Below are 21,962 nucleotides of genomic sequence, written 5' to 3' on the forward strand. Positions count from 1 at the left end.
CCTTCACTATTTTTGGAGGGATCTCATGTAGGCATCACAGACCTCCATCCTCCACATCTTTGCTTAGATCTTCCAGAAGCTTATCGGAGGCTGATGAAGATAAGGTGATGAGGAAATTTCTTAGAGCTCAGATTCGGATGAAGGTTCTCCTGGTTCTGACTCCTACCAGATCCATGAGATGACCTTTGTCCACCTCTCCTCTGGCCTATAATTTTCTGATTCACCCTCTGTTTTGGAGCCCTCGGGTCCAAGACCCCTGGGGGGTGTCCTCATCGGCTCTGAAGACCAATTGTTCTTTGACTTCTGTGACTTCCTTCAGTCACCCTGCCCCGAGCTTTTTGGAGCCAGAGGATTCTTGGAACTGAAGTATCTTCTCTGGATCCAGATGGTTGGAATTGACTCCAAAGCTTTTGGAGCTCTCTTTCCCCTCAGCTCTGACTTCTTCCTCAGGCGGATTGCTGGTGGGGCTGTAGGAGCTGACGGCCCAGGAATTATTGGCTCCTTTGCCATCGACTTCTGATGTTCATCCTGTTTCACTGTTGCTGTCATTACACTTGGGTTATCCCGCTGGCAGGCTACCCGCAGTCTGCCTGAATTCTAAAGTCCTGGTCCGGCATCGGTTGCTGTCGCCTCTTCCCTGACGTCAGTGCGCCAGGGGTATATAAGATGCAGCCAACGCCATTTTCTTCAGTCTTTCTTGTCGTGCGGTGCCCGAAACAAAAGCAGTTCGCAAGTGCCGGTTGGCCGACTCCTGAGATTTTTCGAATTCGAATTTCAGATCTGAAGTCTTCATTAAAGCTAAGTACCCCATTGGGGAAACATTTTTCTTGCTCCAGACCGATGTCAGAAAAAGTTAACAATTGTATTTCTTGTGGGAAGCATATACCTCATAAGGATTTCCACTCTTACTGTATTCCTTGCCTAGCCCCTGACCACGACGTTGCTTGTTGTCGGTTTTGTGCTAGATTTAACCAACGCACTATTAAGCGTCGGTACGATTTTGCCTTTCATTACTTTGGCCGCAGATTCAATTATACAATGCCGGTGGAACAGCCGACGACCAGAGTCTATAAAAAACGCAAGGATAAAGACAAGGACAGGCATCCGAGGTCCAAAACAGATGATGAGGCTTCCTCTAAGTTAGTCGTCAGTTCGCCGGTTCTCAGTGAGGCGCTTTCGCAGCCCCTGACACCCGCTACCTCAGAGCCACAGGCCGCTTCCGACTCCCACGTGGAGCCGACTGGGCCTCTGGAAACTCAAGGTATTGGATCCTCGGAAACTATTCCCTCAGATGGGTCCGGAGCCGCTGTGCAGGCATCTGCTTCTGAGGGTGTTTTCAGACCGATACAGTTATATGTAAAGCCATCTTCAGCTTCAAAACCAAAGACTAAAGCAGCTCTAAAGACAAAGAAACAAGTACAGCATTCTCCGGGGCAGACATGCCTAAAAAACAGATGCTCAAAATGGCCGAAGACCTTATTACTTTGATCAGGGGGTTCCCATCCCCCTCCTGTGAGGGGTTCCCATCCCCCTCCTGATAAGAGGCTTAGGCAAGAGACAGAATATGAATCTTCAGATCAGGTTTCCATTTCCTATGATTCCTCCTCTGATCAGGAATACTCTCTTCCTCCCTATGAGGATTCTGATGCTGAAGAATCTATTCCTTCAGCTTCTCCTCCTGAGGATTACTCTTTTGGGGAAACCCTGCATACTATGAGGGAGCACTTTCATTGGGAGAGCCAGGATTATTCAGAATCCAAGAAAAGGTTCAGAGATTTTCTTTTACTTCCTCAGCACAGGCCCCTTGCTATTCCTCCTGTTCTGGACATTGTGGCTGATTTTTCAGAGTCTGGCTTGTCTCCAGACTCTATACCCCCTGCACCCATTAAGCCAGATAGGTACTACAGGGTTCCAGACTATCATAAATTTCTGTATAAAAACCCTGCTGCTGACCCAGAAACTATATCTCAGGGTCCCAAAGGGGTCAAGGCTTCCACTGCAAAAAAACCCTGTTCCCTCTGATAGGGATTCTAGAGCACTGGACAGATGGGGGAAAAAAGTTTACACTTCTGCTACCTTGGCTGTAAGGGCTTTAAATTGTCAGTTTCATATGCTTAAATATCAGCAATACTTAATGTCACTGTTAAAACAGAAAATGTTGACAAATACTGAATGTGCTGAAAGCAAGGAAATGCAGGATTTATTGCATGCAGCTGAACAGGTGGGAAAACATATTTTGCAATGTGGTTTTGATTCTTTGGAGGCCTCTTGTAGGGCCACTGTAATGGGTTCTGTGATTAGGAGACATGCTTTGTTAAAGGAACAGAATCTGCCTGATCATGTTAAAGCAAAATTATTAGATGCTCCATTACAGCATGATACTTTGTTCGGTGTTAAGGCAGAAGAGGTGTTGAAGAAAATGGAGGATAAAGCGAAATCTATGCAGACAGTTAAGGATTTCTTACAGGTACAGCCACCCAGATTTAGCAGGAACTGGCCTTCAAAAAATTGGTCCTTCCAGTGTCAGATAGGCCACAAAGAGGCAGATACAGGCACCCTAGAGGCAGATCCCAGCCCCAAGGCTCATACAGGCCTAAACAATGGGGTGCTTCTACCTCCAAAAGCAGAGAAGACAAATCTCAACCTTATAGGAAACAGTCCCAACGACTTTCCTCTACCAGTACCAAGCACTTATCTTTTGGACGCTCCCTTAGGGGGGAAAACTAGCACTTTTTCACAAAACTGGCACATGATCACCCAGGACAAATGGGGCTTGAATATAGTGTCTCAGGGTTACAGGTTCCACTTTCACACCCTGCCAAAGGCAAACGGCATGCCAGACCTGCCACACAATCAATGGGCAGAGGCACAAAAGCAAGTTTCATCCCTCATGCACATGAGGGCCATTCAGCGAGTACCACTACAGGAGCAGGGACAAGGATTTTACTCATGTCTCTTCTTGGTACCACGAAAGGACAAAGCCTGGAGACCAATACTGTTCCAAAGTTCAAAATGTTGACTCTGCAGCAGCTTCTGCCCATGCTGGGCAAGAAGGCTTGGCTTGTAACCTGCACGTCCCAATCAGACAATCGTCAGAAGATACCTCTGATTCATAGCTGGCTCAATGCACTACCAATTCTCTGCACTGCCCTTTGACTTATCTACTGTGCCCAGGTTCTTCACAAAATGCCTAGCACCAGTAATTGCTTTTTGCAGACAAAGAGCAATTCAAATATATCCCTACTTGGACAACTGCCTTATTCAAGCAGAGAGCAAGGACATTCTACTAAAGCATCTGGCATTTGTAAAAAGATTGCTAATTTGCCTAGGGTACACAGTAAACAAAAAGAAATCAAAAGTAGTACCCTCTCAAGAGATAATATTCCTGGGTGCAAGCTTAAATACAATTGCCCAGATGGCCTAACTCATGCCAGACAAACAAAGGCACCTGACTTCTTACTTTGAAATGTTGGCAACAAAAACCCAGTTATCTGCAAGAAAAATTCTGCAGGCGTTGGGCTTCATGGTATCCTGCATTCTCTTAATTCCATATGCAAGACTGCATATGAGGAAACTTCAATGGTATCTAAAAAGTGTTTGGACTCAACATTGCCACAGCCTGGAAAAACTTATTACCCTCATTCCCTGCTTGCAACAGGAGTTTCAATGGTGGGCACAGGCCTGTCACCACAACAAGGGACAACCTTTCACTTTACCCACTGCCAGGCAGACAATAACAACAGATGCATCAGATTATGCCTGGGGGGCCCACATGACAGGAAAATGTTTTCAGGGCACATGGCCCTCAAGCCAAAGGCATCTTCCTATCAATCTAAAAGAAATGCTGGCTGTCCAGAATGCCCTGACAGCTTTCAAGGATCTACTTCATCCTGGACAACTGCTGATAAAGATGGACAATACTACAGTCATGTGGTACATAAACAAGCAGGGAGGCACACATTCCTACCCCCTCTGTAGACAAGCCATGATTTTGTGGAACACAGCATTGACTTATCAAGTACACCTGCAAGCACAATTCCTGCCAGGAAAGGCAAATATTCTGGCAGACGAACTAAGCAGAAACCTCATGGATCCTCACGAGTGGAAACTAGATCCACAAATCTACAGCATAATAACAAGGACATGGGGATGCCCAGACATAGAACTACTTGCCTCCCCTCACAACTGCCAACTACAGAGATTTTGTACAAGGACTTATCACAAGCTAGCATGGAAAGTGGATGCTCTATCATTCAGCTGGAAAAACCTTACAGTATATGCATTTCCTCCTCTGCCTCTTCTCCCCAAGGTGGTACTCAAGGTCAGACAAGAGAAGCCAAAAATTATCCTGATTGCCCCGGACTGGCCACGCCAGCACTGATACCCAATCCTAAAGAGCTTGTCTCAAGGCCCAGCCTGGACATTACCTCACACTCCTCATTTACTGACCCAACAAAGTAATCAGATACTGCACAGCCAACTCAGAACCTTAAATCTGGCTGCATGGCGGATAACGTAACCATTCAGGACACACCTCTCTCCAAGGCAGTTATGGATGTTATTCTGGAGGCCAGGAGGCCCAGCACCAGAAAATCATATGCAGAAAAATGGAAGAGATTCTGTGCTTGGAACCAGGCACAAGGAATTGACATGCTTGTACCAAATATTCCTCAGATTTTACAATACCTAACTGAGATGTTGGACAGAGGCCTATCCTTTTCATCAATTAAGATCCATGCCTCTGCCATTTCAGCCCATTACAATACGGACCCACCTATTTTTTCATATCCATTACTGAGACAGTACCTCAAAGGGGCCAAAAACATAAGACCCCCAAGAAGAGCACTAATACCTGCATGGGACCTCAACTTTGTCTTGGAGAAGCTCACACTGCCTCCTTTTGAGCCAGCTAATACAGCCAACATAAAACTCTTATCATGGAAGACAGCTCTGCTCCTAGCAATAACTTCAGCAAGAAGAGTCTCAGAATTACAGGCATTAATGGCTGTGGAACCTTTTATCATTTTCCATCTGGACAGGATTTCTCTAAGGACAAACCCAACATTTATGACTAAGGTAGTATCCAGTGTGGCTCACCATCAAACCATCCATTTGCCTACATTTTATCCAAATCCCCAGAATAAAGGGGAGAAACTTCCACATTCTTTGGACATACACAGACAGCTACGCTTCTACTTGGACAAAACTAAAGCTTTCAGAAAGACTGAGCAACTTTTAGTGGCATATGTTGCAGGATCACAAGGAAAGGCTATCTCAAAGCAGACTATTTAAAAATGGATAGGACACTGCATTCGTTTCTGCTATTCACAACATGGCAAATATGTGCCTAAGGGCATTAGGCCACATTCGACCAGGGCAGCTGCCACCTCAGCAGCCTTCCTCAGAGGAGTACCAACCAATGATATTTTGGAGGCTGCCACTGGACTTCAGTGCACTCTTTTACAAAGCACTACCACTTACCTCTGTACTCTAAATCCAGATCAGGCTTTGCCACTGCAGTCCTGCAGGGCCTCATAGCCACTACTAATTCTATTTAGACCCAGCCACCCAACCTCAGCTTTGGGATTCAACCCAAGTGTAATGACTGCAACAGTGAAACACGATGAACATAGTACAGTTGTGTACCTACCATAAATGTAAATGTTAGAGTGTATTCACTGTTGCAGTCCAGGTTACCCACCCACCATCTCCCTTTCTTTGCTGGGACTTATCTGTACTTCTCTATGCTATACAACCTATGTGGTGTATTTGCTTGTAGATGAAGGTAATGTTTATTTTAGTGCATGCTTTTTATAAGCAATGTTTTCTAGCCTACCCTTTTGGGGGCGCCTGACATCTGGGGCAAGAAAAACTGAAGAAAATGGCGTTGGCTGCATCTTATATACCCCTGGTGCACTGAGTCAGGGAAGAGGTGACAGCAACCGACGCCAGACTAGGACTTTGGAATTCAGGCCGACTGCGGGTAGCCTGCCAGTAGGATAACCCAAGTGTAATGACTGCAACAGTGAATACACTCGAACATCTACATTTATGGTAGGTACACAACTGTACTTTTCCCTTGGGTGTTCTGCCTTGGAGGTTGTGGAGAGAACCTTCACTTTATCTAGAGAAAAGACATCCCTGTCCTCCCCTCAGATCAGACAATTTTGCCTCTTCTGGTTCTCTACTTTGAGCCTGGTCCATCCATTCCACTGGGCCAGCCAGCCAGCCCAATCTAGTCTCCAGTCGGTCCCTCAGGACTTCTTCAGTGGGGTGGTCTGGAGAAGTATCAGAAGAGATGAAGAAGTCCCTCTGAAGACGGTGTGTAAAAGGAGTCTCTGTTTTGAGTCTCTCATGGAAAACAGATTTTGATGAAGGGGAGGGGTTCCACATATCTTCACCTGTAGATGTCTCCTTTGGAGACATCCTAGAACTCCGAAACACAAAGGTAGTTTGTCCTGTGATACCCCTTCCCAGGAGGAAACTATGTTCCTGGAGGCTTTTGGGTCTGGCTTGTCTTCTTGGGACTCCCCTGGCTGATGAACTAATAGATCTTGTTTTGCGCTGGGCATGGAAGGATACAGATATTGTAGAGCCAGTCCCTAAAAAGACACAATAAAATTCTAGTGCCCCCTAAGGATCTAGCGCACTTGAACAAGGGAGTCCCATTTGATACAGATTTGGTAAGCACGTGTATGATTCGGTGACCTTTGTGGTCTGTTCACTAAATTATGTGGCACATTTTACGAGATTACAAACATATTTGTCCAAAGAGCTCTCCAAATCTCTTTCTGGGTCCATGTCTGCCGAGACCCTAAATAAAATCTCCTGACAATTGGCCACTCTCCTGTCTATTTCTAATGCATCCACATGGCTTATCTCCCACGCAGCGGGAAGGTACCTCATAGGTGGTGAGTTCAGGAATAGCCATTAGGAGACATGTCGAGATGCAACTATGTGATTTTCTGGAGCTTTTTGTCTTCATTTATCAGTGCGCCTTTTGATTTATCTTCTTTGTTCGGCCCTAAGGTAAAGGACACGCTTTTTAGATGTGAGCAAGAGGGAAAGACCCTAACTGGCCTGCGTGTATGCTTTTCAACTCCCCCAAGGCCTTTCTCAAGGAATCACTGGGGAGGTAGGAACATGTGGTTTTGCAAATCCTGGGGTCCTTTTCAAGACTCGCGTGGTTATAGTTTCCCCAGAGATGAAGGGTGTCCTCAAATGGAAGACACCATCCTCGCAGCAGAGGTAGCCCCCAATACCAGGGCTTCTGGGATTCCTTCTTGGACAGGATCTACCAGTGCTCCTGAATGGAGACCTCAATGTTTCCCTCTAGAAGCAGTCTCGGGTGCTTGTCTCTGTACCAGAGAGTATTGCTGTACATAACAAAATATTCCTGGGTGCAGCGAATTATATCCAGAGGCTGTATCTTACCATTTTCCCAAATTCCCCCTACAAGAATGAAAAGAATCCCAGAAGTTCCACCCAGTCAGAGGGAAGCAGCAGCACTGCAAGTAAAAAAGCTGCTAGAAAAAAGTAATCCAAGAGGTCTCCCCAGAGGATCCAAGACCTATTCAAAATTCTTCTTGGTGCTAAAAAAAGACAGGGGACTTGAGACCAGTTCTTGATCTCATCAGACTAAATCAGTTCATGCAATACTCAAGGTTTCAGATGATCATGGTTCAGTCCATTTTGCCTCTCCTGCAAAGGGATGATTGGGTGTGTTCAGTAAAGCTTTAGGATGCGTACTGTCACATCAGAATGAACATTCACTCCAGCAGATATCTGCACTTCTGGCTGCAAGCCAGTTATCAGTTCAGAGCACTGCTCTTTAGCCTCACCATAGCCCTCAGGGTGTTCAGCAAATGCATGGCAATGGTGACAGCTCACTTGAGACTGGTGGGATTAGATGACTGGCTCCTAACTGCTCTAACCAGGCATAAACTCCTATAGGCAAGGGATTACTTGCTCCAGTTGTGTGCCCATCAAGGCATCATAGTCGGTTACAGCAAATCAAAACCTGCGCCTACACAGGGTCTGAAGTTCATAGGTGCTCATCTAGACAGAGTCAGTCAGATAGCCTCTCTTCCTTCTGTCAAGCGCTTTCATCCTGCATCACAGGACTTCTTCAGAACTGTGTAGTTAAGTAATTAATGTAGAATTTTGGGTAAAGAACCATCATTTGTATATAGAACTAATCATAATTAAACATTTCTGTTAGAGCACCCTATCAACCAAAAAAGGACTTTGAGGGGTATGGTAAAATCTGGTTCCTGTGAATATTGTAAATATATATTTTACAAGCATCCCTGTGGAAATAGGTGAACCTAGTTTGAGACTGTATTTGGCAGCAGGTTCTTGTGGGTCTAGTGGGGTGGTCTATATAGCAGTCTGCCAAAAAAATTTCAATATTTTTATATTGGCAAGACTGAGAGAGTATTCCAAAAGTGGATTTATGAACATCTCCATGCAATAATGCCCTATTTTGACACTTGAAGAAGAGCCCAACATGTAAAAAAAAATTCCTGGAAAAAGAGACCCGCAGTGGTGGTGCTGTGGTAGCGTTGTCGCCTCACAGTAAGACGCTGTTCGGTTCGATTCTCAGCTAGAGTGTCTTCTGCATGGAGACATGCGTGAATGGGCGTACCTTCGTTGAAGGTTGTGCGTCAGGGCTGGTAACTCGGCACGTAAAAATCAACTACCAATCATTAGCAGACCGGAGTTCTGCTGTGGTGACCCCTAACCGGGAAAAGCCAAAAGACACAACAACAACAAGAAATAGTGGAAAGAGATCCCAGGGGAAGTTTTTGGAAAAATAAATTTGACAAAACTGAACTCCGTTGGCAAATAAGAATTAATGCCACTGTGACACCAGGCATAAATTATGCTGTTTCTGTCATGCCTGTTTTAAAATTTTGTGCGTTGTTGTAATTATTTAAGCTATTTCACCATGTGTCTTTAAACTTTAAAAAAAAAGTGTTTTACTTGTGGTTGTTTGGAAAGTACTATTTAATTGCTATGTGATTTTAATTGCACAGTTCTGAAGAAGTTCTGTGACGCAGGACGAAAGTGCATGACTGTGGATTGTGCATTAAACTTTTTATCTGGTGGACTCCTGGTATTGTTATTCGATACATTTTACAGTGCAATTGTGTTCCTGGTTGAGTTTGGCACTCTTAACACACTGTTTTTCATTCTCTCTTCTTTCTGCTTGAATTCAGACACTGAGATCACTGTTCAGGAAAGTAATACAAAATACTTTTCTTCCAGCATGATTAATTTTACAAGCCTTTGGGGGTCCATAGCAGCTGCTGTCAACCTCGTTCTTTTGGCCAGGTATCACTTGCAAATTCTTCAATGGTCTTTATCGACTCAATGGTCCATTCTTCAACATCCTTTAACCACTCCAGTCAAGATCACACAGACATGCAAAAGGTGTCGCCGTTGGTGGATTTACTCGAAGGAACTCTCAGATGGTCATCCATTTGTTCCTGGCCTGTCCACAGCCACTGTGACCATGGACATCTGCCAGCTGGGGTGGGGGGGCACTACTTTGAAAGGATAATCCAATGTACATGGTCCACCGAAGAGGCCAAGATGCATGTCAGTGTCCTAGAAATAAGAGCAATTCTCCTAGTGTTAAGTCTTTCAAGACTCTTCCATCTGGGACAGTTGCCATTCAGACAGACAATATGTCAGTGGTCTGGTATGTCAACAAACAGGATAAAACCAGGTCTTATCCTGTTTGAGACTCAGTGAGTGTGTGGCAATGGGTGATCTCTTCTGGTCGCTTTCTAATAGTAATGCACATTTTGGGGAAGTGCACCATGATTGAGGACAAACTAAGCAGGTCTATTCTGATGCCTCACGAGTGGTCACTTAATGTCATAGTGGTAGACAAAATGTTCTGTCAGTGGAGTCAGCCAAGCTGCGATCTGTTTACCTCTCCCTTCAACAACAAGTGCTGCTGGTTTTTTTTTTTTTCCCTGATCCCTTCTGCGGGGAGGGGGGGTCATTACTGAGAGGTGCTGTAGTCCACAATTAGCCCTCCAGTCTTCTCTATGCTTACCCATCGTCGTCACCTCTCATTTCCAAATTTCTACAGAAAGTATTCTGGTTGAAGAGCATAGCTATCCTCATTGCACCCTTTTGGCCTTGTCAGATCTGGTTTCCACTTCTTCTGGCCTTGCCTTCTATATTCACCCTGGAGACTGGATCCCAACTCCAAACTTCCTCTCTCACGAGATAGAGATGACGCATTTAGACTTAACAGGCCTCTGACTGACTGCATGGTTTCTCCAGTTCCATTGACTGCTGGGCAGCACAGGCTGTCCTCCCCGGTCTGTAATATTTTATCTTCTTAAAAAGCTACTACGACAAGGATTTACAAAAGTAAATGGAAGAGATTTGTTTTCTGGGCCCTTAGCAAGGACCTGGATCTATTTTCAGTAGCACCTGTGCCTTCTATCCTTGAATTTTTAGCTTCAATTTTCAGTGAAGGTACTACCTTTTCAGCTGTTAAAGTTCAGTTGGCTGCCATTTCTTATTTCCATCTGGGCAAAAATAACTCAACTTTAGCTTCTTCTAAACTATGTTAAAGCCTTCCTCAAAGGGGCCTTTTTTACTTAGACCTCCGTTAAAGGATGCTGTCCCTCCTTGGGATTTGACTGTCATGCTTCAGGCCTTAACCCAGACTCCTTTGAACCATCAGCCAGCACAGATCTAAAATTTTTGTCTTGGTAAACCATTTTCTGGTTGCTGTCACATCAGCTAGATGAGCATCTGAACTCTAGGCTCTGTCTTCTAAACTTGCTTATCTGGTTTTCCACAAAGACAAGGGTGTCTTTGCAGACGTTTTTTGTCCAGGGTGGCTTCTGAGTCTAACATTAACCATGTCATTACTCTACCAGTTTTCTTTCTAAACTTTTCAAATAAGAGAGGGTATATTCCCCATCTATTGGATTTGCAAAGGCAACTTTGTTTTTATCTCCACAGAACCAAAGACTTTAGGAAATCTAATCAGTTGTTTGTTTCCTTCTCTCCTAACAGATTGGACAAGCCAGTTTCCAAAGTTATATTGACCAAATGGTTAACTGAATGCATCTCCTTGTGTGTATGGTAAAAAAGGTTTATCCTTGCCAAATCTTCCTAGAGGTCACTCCACTAAGTCTATGGGAGTCTGTTCAACCTTTTGGTCAAGGGCTTCCTTGGATGACATTTGTGCAGCTGCAACTTGGAGTAATTCTCACACCTTTATTGTTCATTACAAATTAAATTTGGTTTCCAGGCATAGAGCGGCCTGTGGCTGTGCAGTACTCCAAAATATCCTTCCATGAGGGCCACCCAATGTTCCAGTAGCTGGGTATTCTGTCCCATCAGTTGAGGAATGAATGAAAATAAGATCAGATAAAAAAAGTTATGTACTCACCATAATGTTCCATCTGTGTTGTCCATTTTCATTCTTCTTCAACTTCCCTCCCACCTACCCCCTTTCTTTGCTTCTGGAAAGATCTTAACAGTTGTACTGGAAATTGTATTCCTTGTTTGAGCTCCAGCTCCCTTTTAATTTCTGCCTTTGTTAATTTCTTCAGAAGGTTGTCCCGTTATATCTAGGGGCAGCAAACTTGATCTGAGGTATGTTACGTTGACGGGGCATTATGGGTAAAGGGCAGAGCTCAAGAGTTTGGGGATCTGAAGACCTGGTAGAAGCAGTCGTGCCAGATCTGAGTTTTGGATCTGAACCCATCAGCTGAGGAAGAATGAAAATGGTCAACACAGGTGGAACGTTATGGTGAGTATGTAACTTTTTTTCTGCAACCTTAACCTTTGTGCCAACTGCCAGATAGACTAACCCATTTAATGTATCTTGGGGAATAATATGTAAATTCTCTGAGTTTCTGCTATTAATTTCACATCTTCCATGCCAAATGTACATCTTCAGAAATGTATTCTGTTTTGTTGTATTTTCCTTTATACATACTACTGATACATCCTCAATTTTGCAAATCAAGTTCCAGTCACCACTCATAAGTAATGATCCCTGCTGAATGCATATTATTTTTCCCTAAATCCTCCTTAGCTCCACAATTGTATTTTCGGTGGAATATATAAATACATGCCAACGTAATCCCCCCTCCTCTGCTAATAACCCCCTTACTACCACAGGTCTACATCTATCACTGTTGAAGCTCCCATCACAATCAGTATTATTCCTTCACTTTTCCTTTCCTATTACTATTCTTCTGACTGGTCCACCCTGAAATCCTTTTATTGTCAAATTCACATGCAGTTCCTGTAACATTGCTGTTTACAACCTACTTGTCTGTACCTGTAAGGTCACCTACATTTCATGTTAATATTAATACACTGATCAGACCTTTCACTGGCTTGTCATTCTTTTGTCTGCATGGGATTTTTCCAGGTGCACTTGTTTCTTTCCACCTTTTGGAAAGTATACCGATTGGCTACTCTAAAGAATCCAGATATGTTGCATTTGCCCTTGTCTTGTGGCTGAAAAGAGTTTGTGGTGACCACTTCATTTACCTGATTAACAGTTTGGTTAATTAATTTGCAAATTGGTTTGCCACGTAGTGCAATGTAAATGTTATGTTGCTAAAGATTGTTCAAGAAAATCAGGATTTTTGCTTCATCTGTACAGTGATCATAAAACTGCTAATGCCTTTTCTGCCTAATGTCTTAGTTCTAGTTTGCACTTTTGTTTTGAGTTTGTCATTTCTAAAATGTATCTGTATTATATGTTTTTTTCAGGGAATGCCCAGATGCTGACTCTGGTGTAAGTAAACCTTTTGATTGTCATAAAGTTTGAATGTGCTATCTGATGGGTAATTAATTTTAGTATATACATTTCACACAGCGCCTCATAAATGGTTGCTACTAATCCAAATGCAACTGCAATACAATTTCCTATTGTTGTGTGGAGCAGAATTAAGTTAACATTGAATTGTGCTTGCCCTACGAGAAAGTGAACTTTACTTGCAGGTCCTTGTTCCACTGCGTTTACTATGTATTTGTCCGTTCATAGTGGCTGAAAATGTTGGCTCCATGTATTTTTTTTAAATTAAAAACAAATTCTTATTAAACTTTGCATTTCATATACATTTGCCACATTTAGTCTTAGACCTTCAGAGCACATCATATTTTTTAATATTGCAGGTATTTTAACAGAAGTTTATACAATGTTTCTTCCTGCATTTATAATTTATTGAAACTAAATTACTGGCACACTTCACTTTCAGTTGTTTTCAAGGACTCTTTGGGGAAAAAGAGAAAATTCTGTTTTTGTATTGAGTTCTGGCTTATGAATCAAGTCTTTCAACTTTGCAGGATTATTCATAGTATAGGTTTAAGGATTAAGGTTTTAAAGTTTATTTCTAGTTCAGTGTTCATTCTAATGACTGAACATAAAGTTGAATCTGGATTTAATAAAGATCATATGGAGTGGTCGGAGTTGTTTGGAAGTCAGTAAAATGATCGGGACTAAAACTAAAGAATGGTTTCAATTTTATTGAGTTTTGACAGTATGTGTGGCTTGTTCTCATGAACTAGAAACAGTTGGCTGAGCTGCCTGGCTGGTGCGCAAGACTTATATCATACATTAATCATGGTCAGCCAATTGTTTAATTGACCAGCTGATAGATTGTGGAAGAAAAAGATCAAGAATGGGATTCACTGGCTCAGGCTGAGATAATTAATGGGGGTTTTAATATGTTTATATGCAGTGAACAGTTAGCATTACCCACTGATGTATACCATATAGTTTGTTTTGTGTTTATTCACTTGGTGTTATTCTGCGTAACTTGGCACATATTTACAGTGGTGGATGTCTTCTTTGGCATAGGGGCACTCCTTTACTTCTGTGATATGCATAAAAAATCCTGCCACCAAAGCATAAAAAAAAACAAGCTCACTGGAAGGTGTACCACCAAAAGAGGTACACAGTTGAGAGCGAGTACTTCTCTGTACTGCTATTTGGTGGTACATTTTCTGATACTCTTGACAGGCTGATGTTTCCCCATTAGTACTCACCTCTGAACTGGTACAGCTTTTGGTGGTACCTTCTGTTTTTAACCTCCCTCCCGGATTTTTTAATTGATTAATTAATTAATTTTGCTTGGCATCAAGGCTGTTGAAACAGGTCTACTTTGAAATCCTGAACTGCCAGTAGACCATACCACAAAAGACCAAGACCATTTATCCAAAGAATCACAATCTAGAATGTTTACACCATCGAATCGCAGAATAGTGAAATGTAATATGCATTAAATGGCAAGTGGCTTAATATTGCTCTGTCTCTTTAAGGTTCTCTTGTAAGCACATAAAAAATATGGTGGAGTTTATGTTGTAAGGTTGTGCTCTCAGTGGAGAAGTGTATGGTCATTCAAAGTGTAGAATAGGTAAAGAAGTGGTATGGCAGTGTAAATTTTGGTAGAGTTGAGTAATTAAAAAGACTTCCTTGTTGATAATGTTAAATGACGTTTTCTTGAAGTGGAAGGATAGAGTATGTGCAGTGTTATATACGTAGACTGAACCTGTCAAGAGAGAACTGTAGTATAGCGATCGCTACAGTTTATCCTTTTTCTGAAATTAGTGCAATCTAGAAGTTGGTATATTTAATTAGGCGGGGTGCAGGGGAGCATAGCCTCCCCCCAGCTAAAACGAAGGAGAAGTAAATAGTTGTAGTGTTCATTGCTTAGTTGTTGAAGTTAGGTATAGTCCTGTGGAGTTTGGCTTGTGAGGTAGTATACTGAAAGCATGCCGATTATGTTTTCTGTTTGTCAGTATTCTGTTTAGAAGGTTATTTACTTTTGAAAGATGCAGTGACGTGAAGAGTTGTAAAAGTGGTTATTGGAAGTGTAACAATGGTGGTCTGCAGTAATGTTTGTATGGTTTTTAGGTGTTTTGTCTCGGTGGAGTGTAGGAACTCCAAATTTGCTTTCAGGTTTTAGTGTTTTGGGATTCGATGTTGTGAAGTTTTGAGATTGTGATTTTTCAGGTTTCTGGTCTCTGTCTTTTGTGGTTCAGTCTACTGGCAGTTCTGGATTTCAAAGTAGACCCATTGAAACACAGTAAGACTGTTTGAATCCATTCCTTGACAGCTGACCCTGACAATCCACTTGCATTCCAGGAGTATGTGTTTTCTTTTTCTCTTTCTCTTCTTTGAATTTTCTCTGAACAGTGTGGTAGCATATATCTTTCTATTTTTGGGGACTTTAACCAGGAACAAAAGTTGTATACCTGCCTTTATAGGAAAAATGCATGCCTCATGGCTGTAGTTCTAAATGCTGGTGCAGGTGCTACAACTGACTTAATTTTTTGACAAAATAATAATGTGGGAACTTACGTCTGAAGCAACAGGTAATATAAGGATAATAATAAATAGGACTGATTTGTGCAAGTCAGAATAGGCATACCTGTCAGTTATTTAACTTCGTAAGAGGTATTTTCATCATTTTTAATCTTAAAAATGACATTTTCCACACTTTTCCACATGGAAAAAATGTGTCATCCATTCATTTTTGAGAAATCTCGTTAATAAATGCAGATAATATTGAGTCATATCACTTTATCCACAAAACTTTTAAAAGTATGACTTAACAGTTTTTAACTATGTTCTGAGCATCCAAATTACAGCTGTTAGCACTTCCACGCTTTGCCCATTTATTCCACATTACAAGAGTTAAGTGTTCCACATTTTTGAGATGGAAGACGGAGAACAATGAGAATGGGAGTACACAGGAAGCATTCTAGACCAGGATGTTTGCTGCATGCACTGAGGAATAGAAAATAGACTATATGGAATTAGGACAGAGAAGACCGAAGCACTGACCCTGGTGCTGTAATTAGGCTACTGTGTGCCCCTAAGATAGAAAGTAGGCCCACCTGACAGAGGAGGGACACACAGGAAAAGATACATGCACACACGCACACACATGTGTATATGGTTACACTTCAAAATATCTAAAACTCATAACATCTAAATTCAAAAAATTGAGACCACAACATCTGAAACTAAAATATCTAAAGCGCATAACATCGAAACTTTGCATCACAACATCGAACACTACAAATCACATGAAAATAACATCCCCTCCACCTATAACAACACCAAGCTAACAAGCACATTTTTTCCCACGTTTCTGCAGGGGAGCAAATCCCCCCCCCTGCAACTCCCATGTAGTGGGCTCTGCCCCCAACACCCCCCTTAAATTAAATATACCAACTCAGAGATCGCACTACAGTGGGAAAAAGTTAATTTCCTAACCCCGCTGTATCGCGATTACCATAAAGAATGCACACATAATGTCTATATCACTTAACCTGTATGGCCTAAAAACCACATACAGAGTGGCAAAATAAACACTATACAAGTAGTATAAATTTCTACACTACATAAATAATAACTATATAAATAAAAACTACAACACCTCATACTGATACCACAAGAATTTTAGACGTTTTTGGTTTTAGATGTTGTGGTCTCAATGTTTTGAATTTAGATGTTATGAGTTTTAGATGTTTTGAAATGTAACCACGCATATGTATTTGTGTATATATTTATATACATATGTGTGTGTGTGTGTGTATGTATATATATATATATATATATATATATATATATACACACACACACACACAAAGATATATTTACTGTACAACACACACTCTCAAAGATATATTTACTGTACAACACACACACACACACACATGTAATGGATACAGGCATATGCTTGCTGATGTGAGCAACAGTTTGATTAGGAAAATTTAGACTTGAAGTGCTGAGAAACTTAAACTTTTTAAATTCAAGCCAAACTGCTTGTTACTTGTAAGTTTAATTAATATTTTTATTTGAATATACCAATTAGCAGAACATTAAATATATGAATAAGCTTTATCTGTGGAAACTGCTGCTATTAAGATGCCATGAGGAAAAGGGGGTTGGCAACGCTTTTAGGATGTGCAGAATAAACAACTAAGAGTTGATGCTTACTTATTTTCTGCTGTGGGTTTGTTTGAACCAATATAAGATTCCAGTGATTTCTCCATCAACTTCACATTAAATTTATATACATTTTTATTCTTCTGTTATGCTAACAAATGGAAAAGATTTTTGCACATTAGTTTTTCATCCTTTTATCTGTGTTGCATTTTTTTCATTTGGCATGGAAACTTAAAAGACAACAATTGCTCAGGTTGTTATGCAGATTCTGCAAAGTATAGTACATTTATTTGTAGTGTGAGTAAATGGGATACTAATAAACATGATCCCTGTTCTGCAAAGGGTTGACCTAGGATCCCAAGTATCAACTCCCCAGTTAAACCAGACATTTCCCCAGCTAACTAAACTAATTAAGCAACCTTCCTCTTATAGCCTGAAGAACCACAACCACTCTGCTGAACACTGCAACCCCCATAACTAAATGCTATTGCTTAGATCACTGCTTCTCTGTAACAAGTCTAAAACTCTGGGAAAATATTTCCCCTTAAATAAGACCTCTCATGTTACCTAAAATTTGGACTGAACTAAATGTCTGTCGTCTCAAATCAGCCAAATGCCATTGCCTGTCACCTAGTTGTATCACCTAACCTGTGCCACATCACTTTTTTTCACTTACCACTCACACTCTTACTGTCCTTCATACGGCATTTTCTATTACACCAGTCTTCACTTCTTACTCATAATATTTTATGACTTCCTCCAGCTACTCTCAAACTCCTTCACACCACTCTGCTATCCTGTCATTCCTGCTTTGGCAGCACACAGCTGTAATGATCCCACAGACACCACACTTGTTACATGAGGTTTATGTTGATATTTGTAAATGTATATTACAATTGTACATCGTATTATATTTTATTAGCTGGTGATATTTTACATATGCACATTTTCATTATACTCTTGCTGTCTATCATGAAACATAATTCTGAATGTTCATTACATTGATCACTGCTGCAGTAGCCTTAGCTACATATGAGTTATAACCTGCCATGGATATAACAGCCTGACAGATTCTGAGGCTTCAGTACACATTCCACATGCCCAAACTGTCAAGCACCTCAAACTGAACTGACTGAAAGACAAGTTTGGGTGTGAAGCCCTTCAGAGCTTTTCTGCCACCGAAGAGTACACTCCTCTTAGGCTTTCGAGGATTGGTGGTGTGCTTGTGGTTTCCTTTGCTGGGCAGATAAGTTCCCTTTGGGGAGAACGACTTCCATATTATTAATTATGTTGGTGTTTTAGTATTTTTTCTGTTCAGGAAAGTACATAGGATCATAGTAGGTTACTAAGCTAACGGCCACAGGCCCTTACAACCCCGTAGCCAAGTTCAACCTGTGTTCCCAAGGGTGTCTGGTTCATGCAGACACAAAAATCAGCACCTATTGCCTCTGTCCAAAAGGGGCACAGGTGGAACCCCCAGGGTGAATTTCCAGTTACCCATTCAGTCATCCAAATTATACTTAAATAGGGCCAACGAGGACCTTTGTTTAACATGAATAGGAAACTTGTTCCAAAGGTGGGGCAACCTCTGTGAGACAACTCTGTCTCTCCAGCAAGTTCTTTTCGTGTCACATACCAGGTTAAGGTCCTTTGAGCAAGTGACCCTTGTGCCATTTGACTTGCAAATGCAGCATTTCCATTAAAGGTGCGTCAGAGATTGCTGTATGTGCAAGGCACATATCGCCTCTGAGCAGTCTGTACGATGCAGAGTAAAGTGACAATAATTTCAGTCTGTCCACATAAGAGAGATCTTAAAGACCCTTAATTTTCTTTGTAAGGAGCATTTGTGGTCTCTCCAGTTGCTCCAGGTGTTTGGAAAAGAACATACCAAAGGGAGAGTTTTACTCTATTATTGGCCTGATGAGGGAATGGTACAGGTGGTTATAGGGTCACAGGTGTTTACTAGGCTAACAACCACAAGGGCCTTTTTAAGCCTAGCCATGCATCCAAATCTCTGACAAGTTCTGATACCCTTGATAAGTGTAAGCACAGCCTGGGAGATGAACCATTTGCAGGTTACCCGTGTCTATTAGAGACATAGGTGCCAAACCAGAGATGAATTTCTGGTTTCCCATCCAGTTGTCCAAGTTACACTTGAATTAGGTTAGGGAGGAACTCTGCTTCACATGGATGGGGAGCCTGTTCCATAGACTGGGTAGTCTCTGGGACACACACCCCTTTCTCCAGCAGGTCCTATTTATGTCACAGGCAAGGTTTAAGTCTTTAGAATGGGTTATCCTGGTGGGGTTTGTTTTGTGGATATGCAGGAGGTCCGTCAGAGTGGGGTCTGATAATGCCCTGTATGCCAGGCATAGTTCTTCCCTCAAAAGCCCGTAGGAGACAGAATACAGGGATAGGGCCTTGAGGCGGTCTCCATAGGACATTTTACTTACGCCCTGTATTCTTTTAGTGAGGAACCTCTGTGGATGTTCCAGTTGTTGGATATACCTGGTTAGGTACATACCAAAGGGGGGATTGTACACAGTGATAGGTCTGATGAATGCCGAATATTATGGAACAATGACTTCCTTGGACTTAAACATACCTTTATTTATAAGTTATGCAACATGAAATGATTCCCTCACCACTGTAGACACATTATGGTCAAAGGAGCAGTTGGAGGGTTGGGGTCCCAGATGGGATCCCAGAGAACAATGGAGCACCATTTGAATGGTTTGTTACATACATCTAGTTTGGTTATAGAGAACCGTCCAATGAGTCAAGGTACTGGTCCTCTTTTTGACATTTTTAGAAATGAAAGATCCAAACGAGTGACTGACCCCTTTTTATTTCTGTGGGCCAAACATTGAATGCGATTCCCACAGACAAAAGGGAAATGTGTGACAAGTTTGAAAGACTACTGGAAAAGGAAACAAAAACCTACTTTAATATATTGGGACTGCAACGATATATAGTCCTCAGTATAACACCTAGAGGTCTGTGGTTTATAAAAAAAAAACAGTTTGCCTTTTGACTTGAGTTGTCCAACAGAGAAACAGTTTAGGGAATGCTGGGTTAATGCTTTGCATAAATGTGTGACAGAATGGCTGCATATCCTACTGGAGAGAGATCAAGTGAAGTACAGGAAGCTGAACGAGAATTAGCTACCCTGTCTCACACAATCAGTACCTCTCCGGGAGTGCAGAATATCAACAAGTTTTTGGAAAAAATTAATAAAAAGTTGTCCGCTTTAGAATTGGACTTAATAGAACACAAAAAGACTAAATTAACGAGAGATATCAATGACTGTGAAGGAAGACGTGCGTTTGGGCCGTCATCCAGTTGGAAGCCAGGGAGTTGGCAGCGTCATCACATAAGTTTTAATAGGGCTTCCTCTGCTTCTTTTGTGTTGTCGAAGGAGACCATTTATTGCAAAACAGATGAAAATGAGGAATTTCCAGATTTACCTCAACCGCAATGCCCAGAAGAATATCAACGAGAATTTCAGAGCCACGGTGAGCAGAACCAACATGGGCAAGGACAGAAAAGGGGTAGAAACAATGGAAATAATTGAAATAGTACAAACGAAGGTCAAAGAAGGGACTTTAAGTACAGACAGAGTAATGGACAACAATATAATAAAAGATTTAGACATTAATGAGGTATGTGCTGAACCAAATTTGGTGCTTAATTTATCAAACTGTAGTTTAACACAAGAGCAGATAGCAGTTTTAAATCATGGACTTAATTTGTGCCCACTGTAATACCAAGGGCCCATGTAGTGAAACAAGAAATGTTTCGATTTATACGCAAACTGGTAAAGTGAATGTTGAAATTAATGACCTGATTCTAGCTGAAAATGAATCTGAAGATAGTTTTTTTCCTGTTGTGAAGAAGTTAAGGAAATGTTTGATGCCAATGAAAACGAAAGTGAAGATTTAAATGCATATTTTAGAATTGATATATCTGCTATTCTTATATTACGCAAATTTATTCCTCCGTTTGATAATGTACGTATTGCACATTTTAGTTCCATGATAGGATTTGGGGTTGAGCATATTTGTGAAAATATTTTACAAAAATAGAGGGAAAGAAAGTTACAGTTTAACATTTAGAGAATGGCAGGCATTAAAAGAACTACAGAACAGAAAGGATTTAATAATAAAACCAGCAGATAAGGGTAATAAGATAGTAGTTATGAATGTAATGCAGTATTATAGAACGTGCATGGACCATTTGGAAAACGAGGATGTGTATGAAAAATGTGATAAGAAAATTTATGAACAAGCTTTAATTGACTATGAAATAATGTTAGAAAAAAGTGTAAGGTTAGGTTATTGTATGGAAAAAGATGTAAGAGATAGATTGTTTAATAGAAATAGTGAAAGGGCTGTTTTTTTCTGCCTGCCAAAAATACATCAAAATTTAGAGAATTCCCAGGAGGCCTATAATTTCGGCCTGTAAGTATTTTTTACACAACATTTGTTTAGTGTTACATAAAGTGTTATTGCCTTATGTTCAGAAGTCACCTGTATATGTACAAGACAGCTTTAATTTTTTGAAAAAAATCTCTCCTCTTGTATGGAATGGGAATAAATATTGGTTAGTACTTGATGTAAAAAGTTTATACACATCGATTAGACATAAAGATGGACTACAGGACAATCAGGTACTTTTTGGGTGTCTATCCTTTTTCTAATTTTGTTATTGAAATGGCATATTTTTGTTTGAAAAACAATTATTTTTATTTTGATAACCAAATGTACAGACAAAGACAGAGCACGTCCATGGGGGCAGCTTTTGCCCCTATGTATGCCAACCTTTTTATGTCCTTTTCTGAAATTACTTTTTTTATTTAAATTAAGTTTTATGAAAAAAATATGATGATTTTTATTTTCGCTACATAGATGATTTAATATTTGTGTGTGAAGGTGGCTGGGACGAAGTAGAGAGTTTTATAATTGATTTGCATAAAAATTCATTTGATCTATCATTTGAAGGCCTG

At 41.1% G+C, this 21,962-nt stretch overlaps 1 protein-coding gene across 2 annotated transcripts in view; it reads left to right on the plus strand.

The window, feature by feature from the left end:
- Window positions 1-21,962, plus strand: part of FCHO2 (FCH and mu domain containing endocytic adaptor 2) — a 4,043,518-nt gene that overhangs the window by 1,248,007 nt on the left and 2,773,549 nt on the right. For both annotated transcript variants that reach the window (XM_044063938.1, XM_044063939.1), the window contains exon 11: window positions 12,769-12,793. In XM_044063938.1, the coding sequence (XP_043919873.1) occupies window positions 12,769-12,793 (25 nt within the window). The remainder of the gene's footprint in view (window positions 1-12,768; window positions 12,794-21,962) is intronic.

The sequence above is a fragment of the Protopterus annectens genome, chromosome 2.part2 (assembly GCF_019279795.1).
Source record: "Protopterus annectens isolate FY-2018-M chromosome 2.part2, PAN1.0, whole genome shotgun sequence".
Lineage (NCBI taxonomy): Eukaryota > Metazoa > Chordata > Ceratodontiformes > Protopteridae > Protopterus > Protopterus annectens.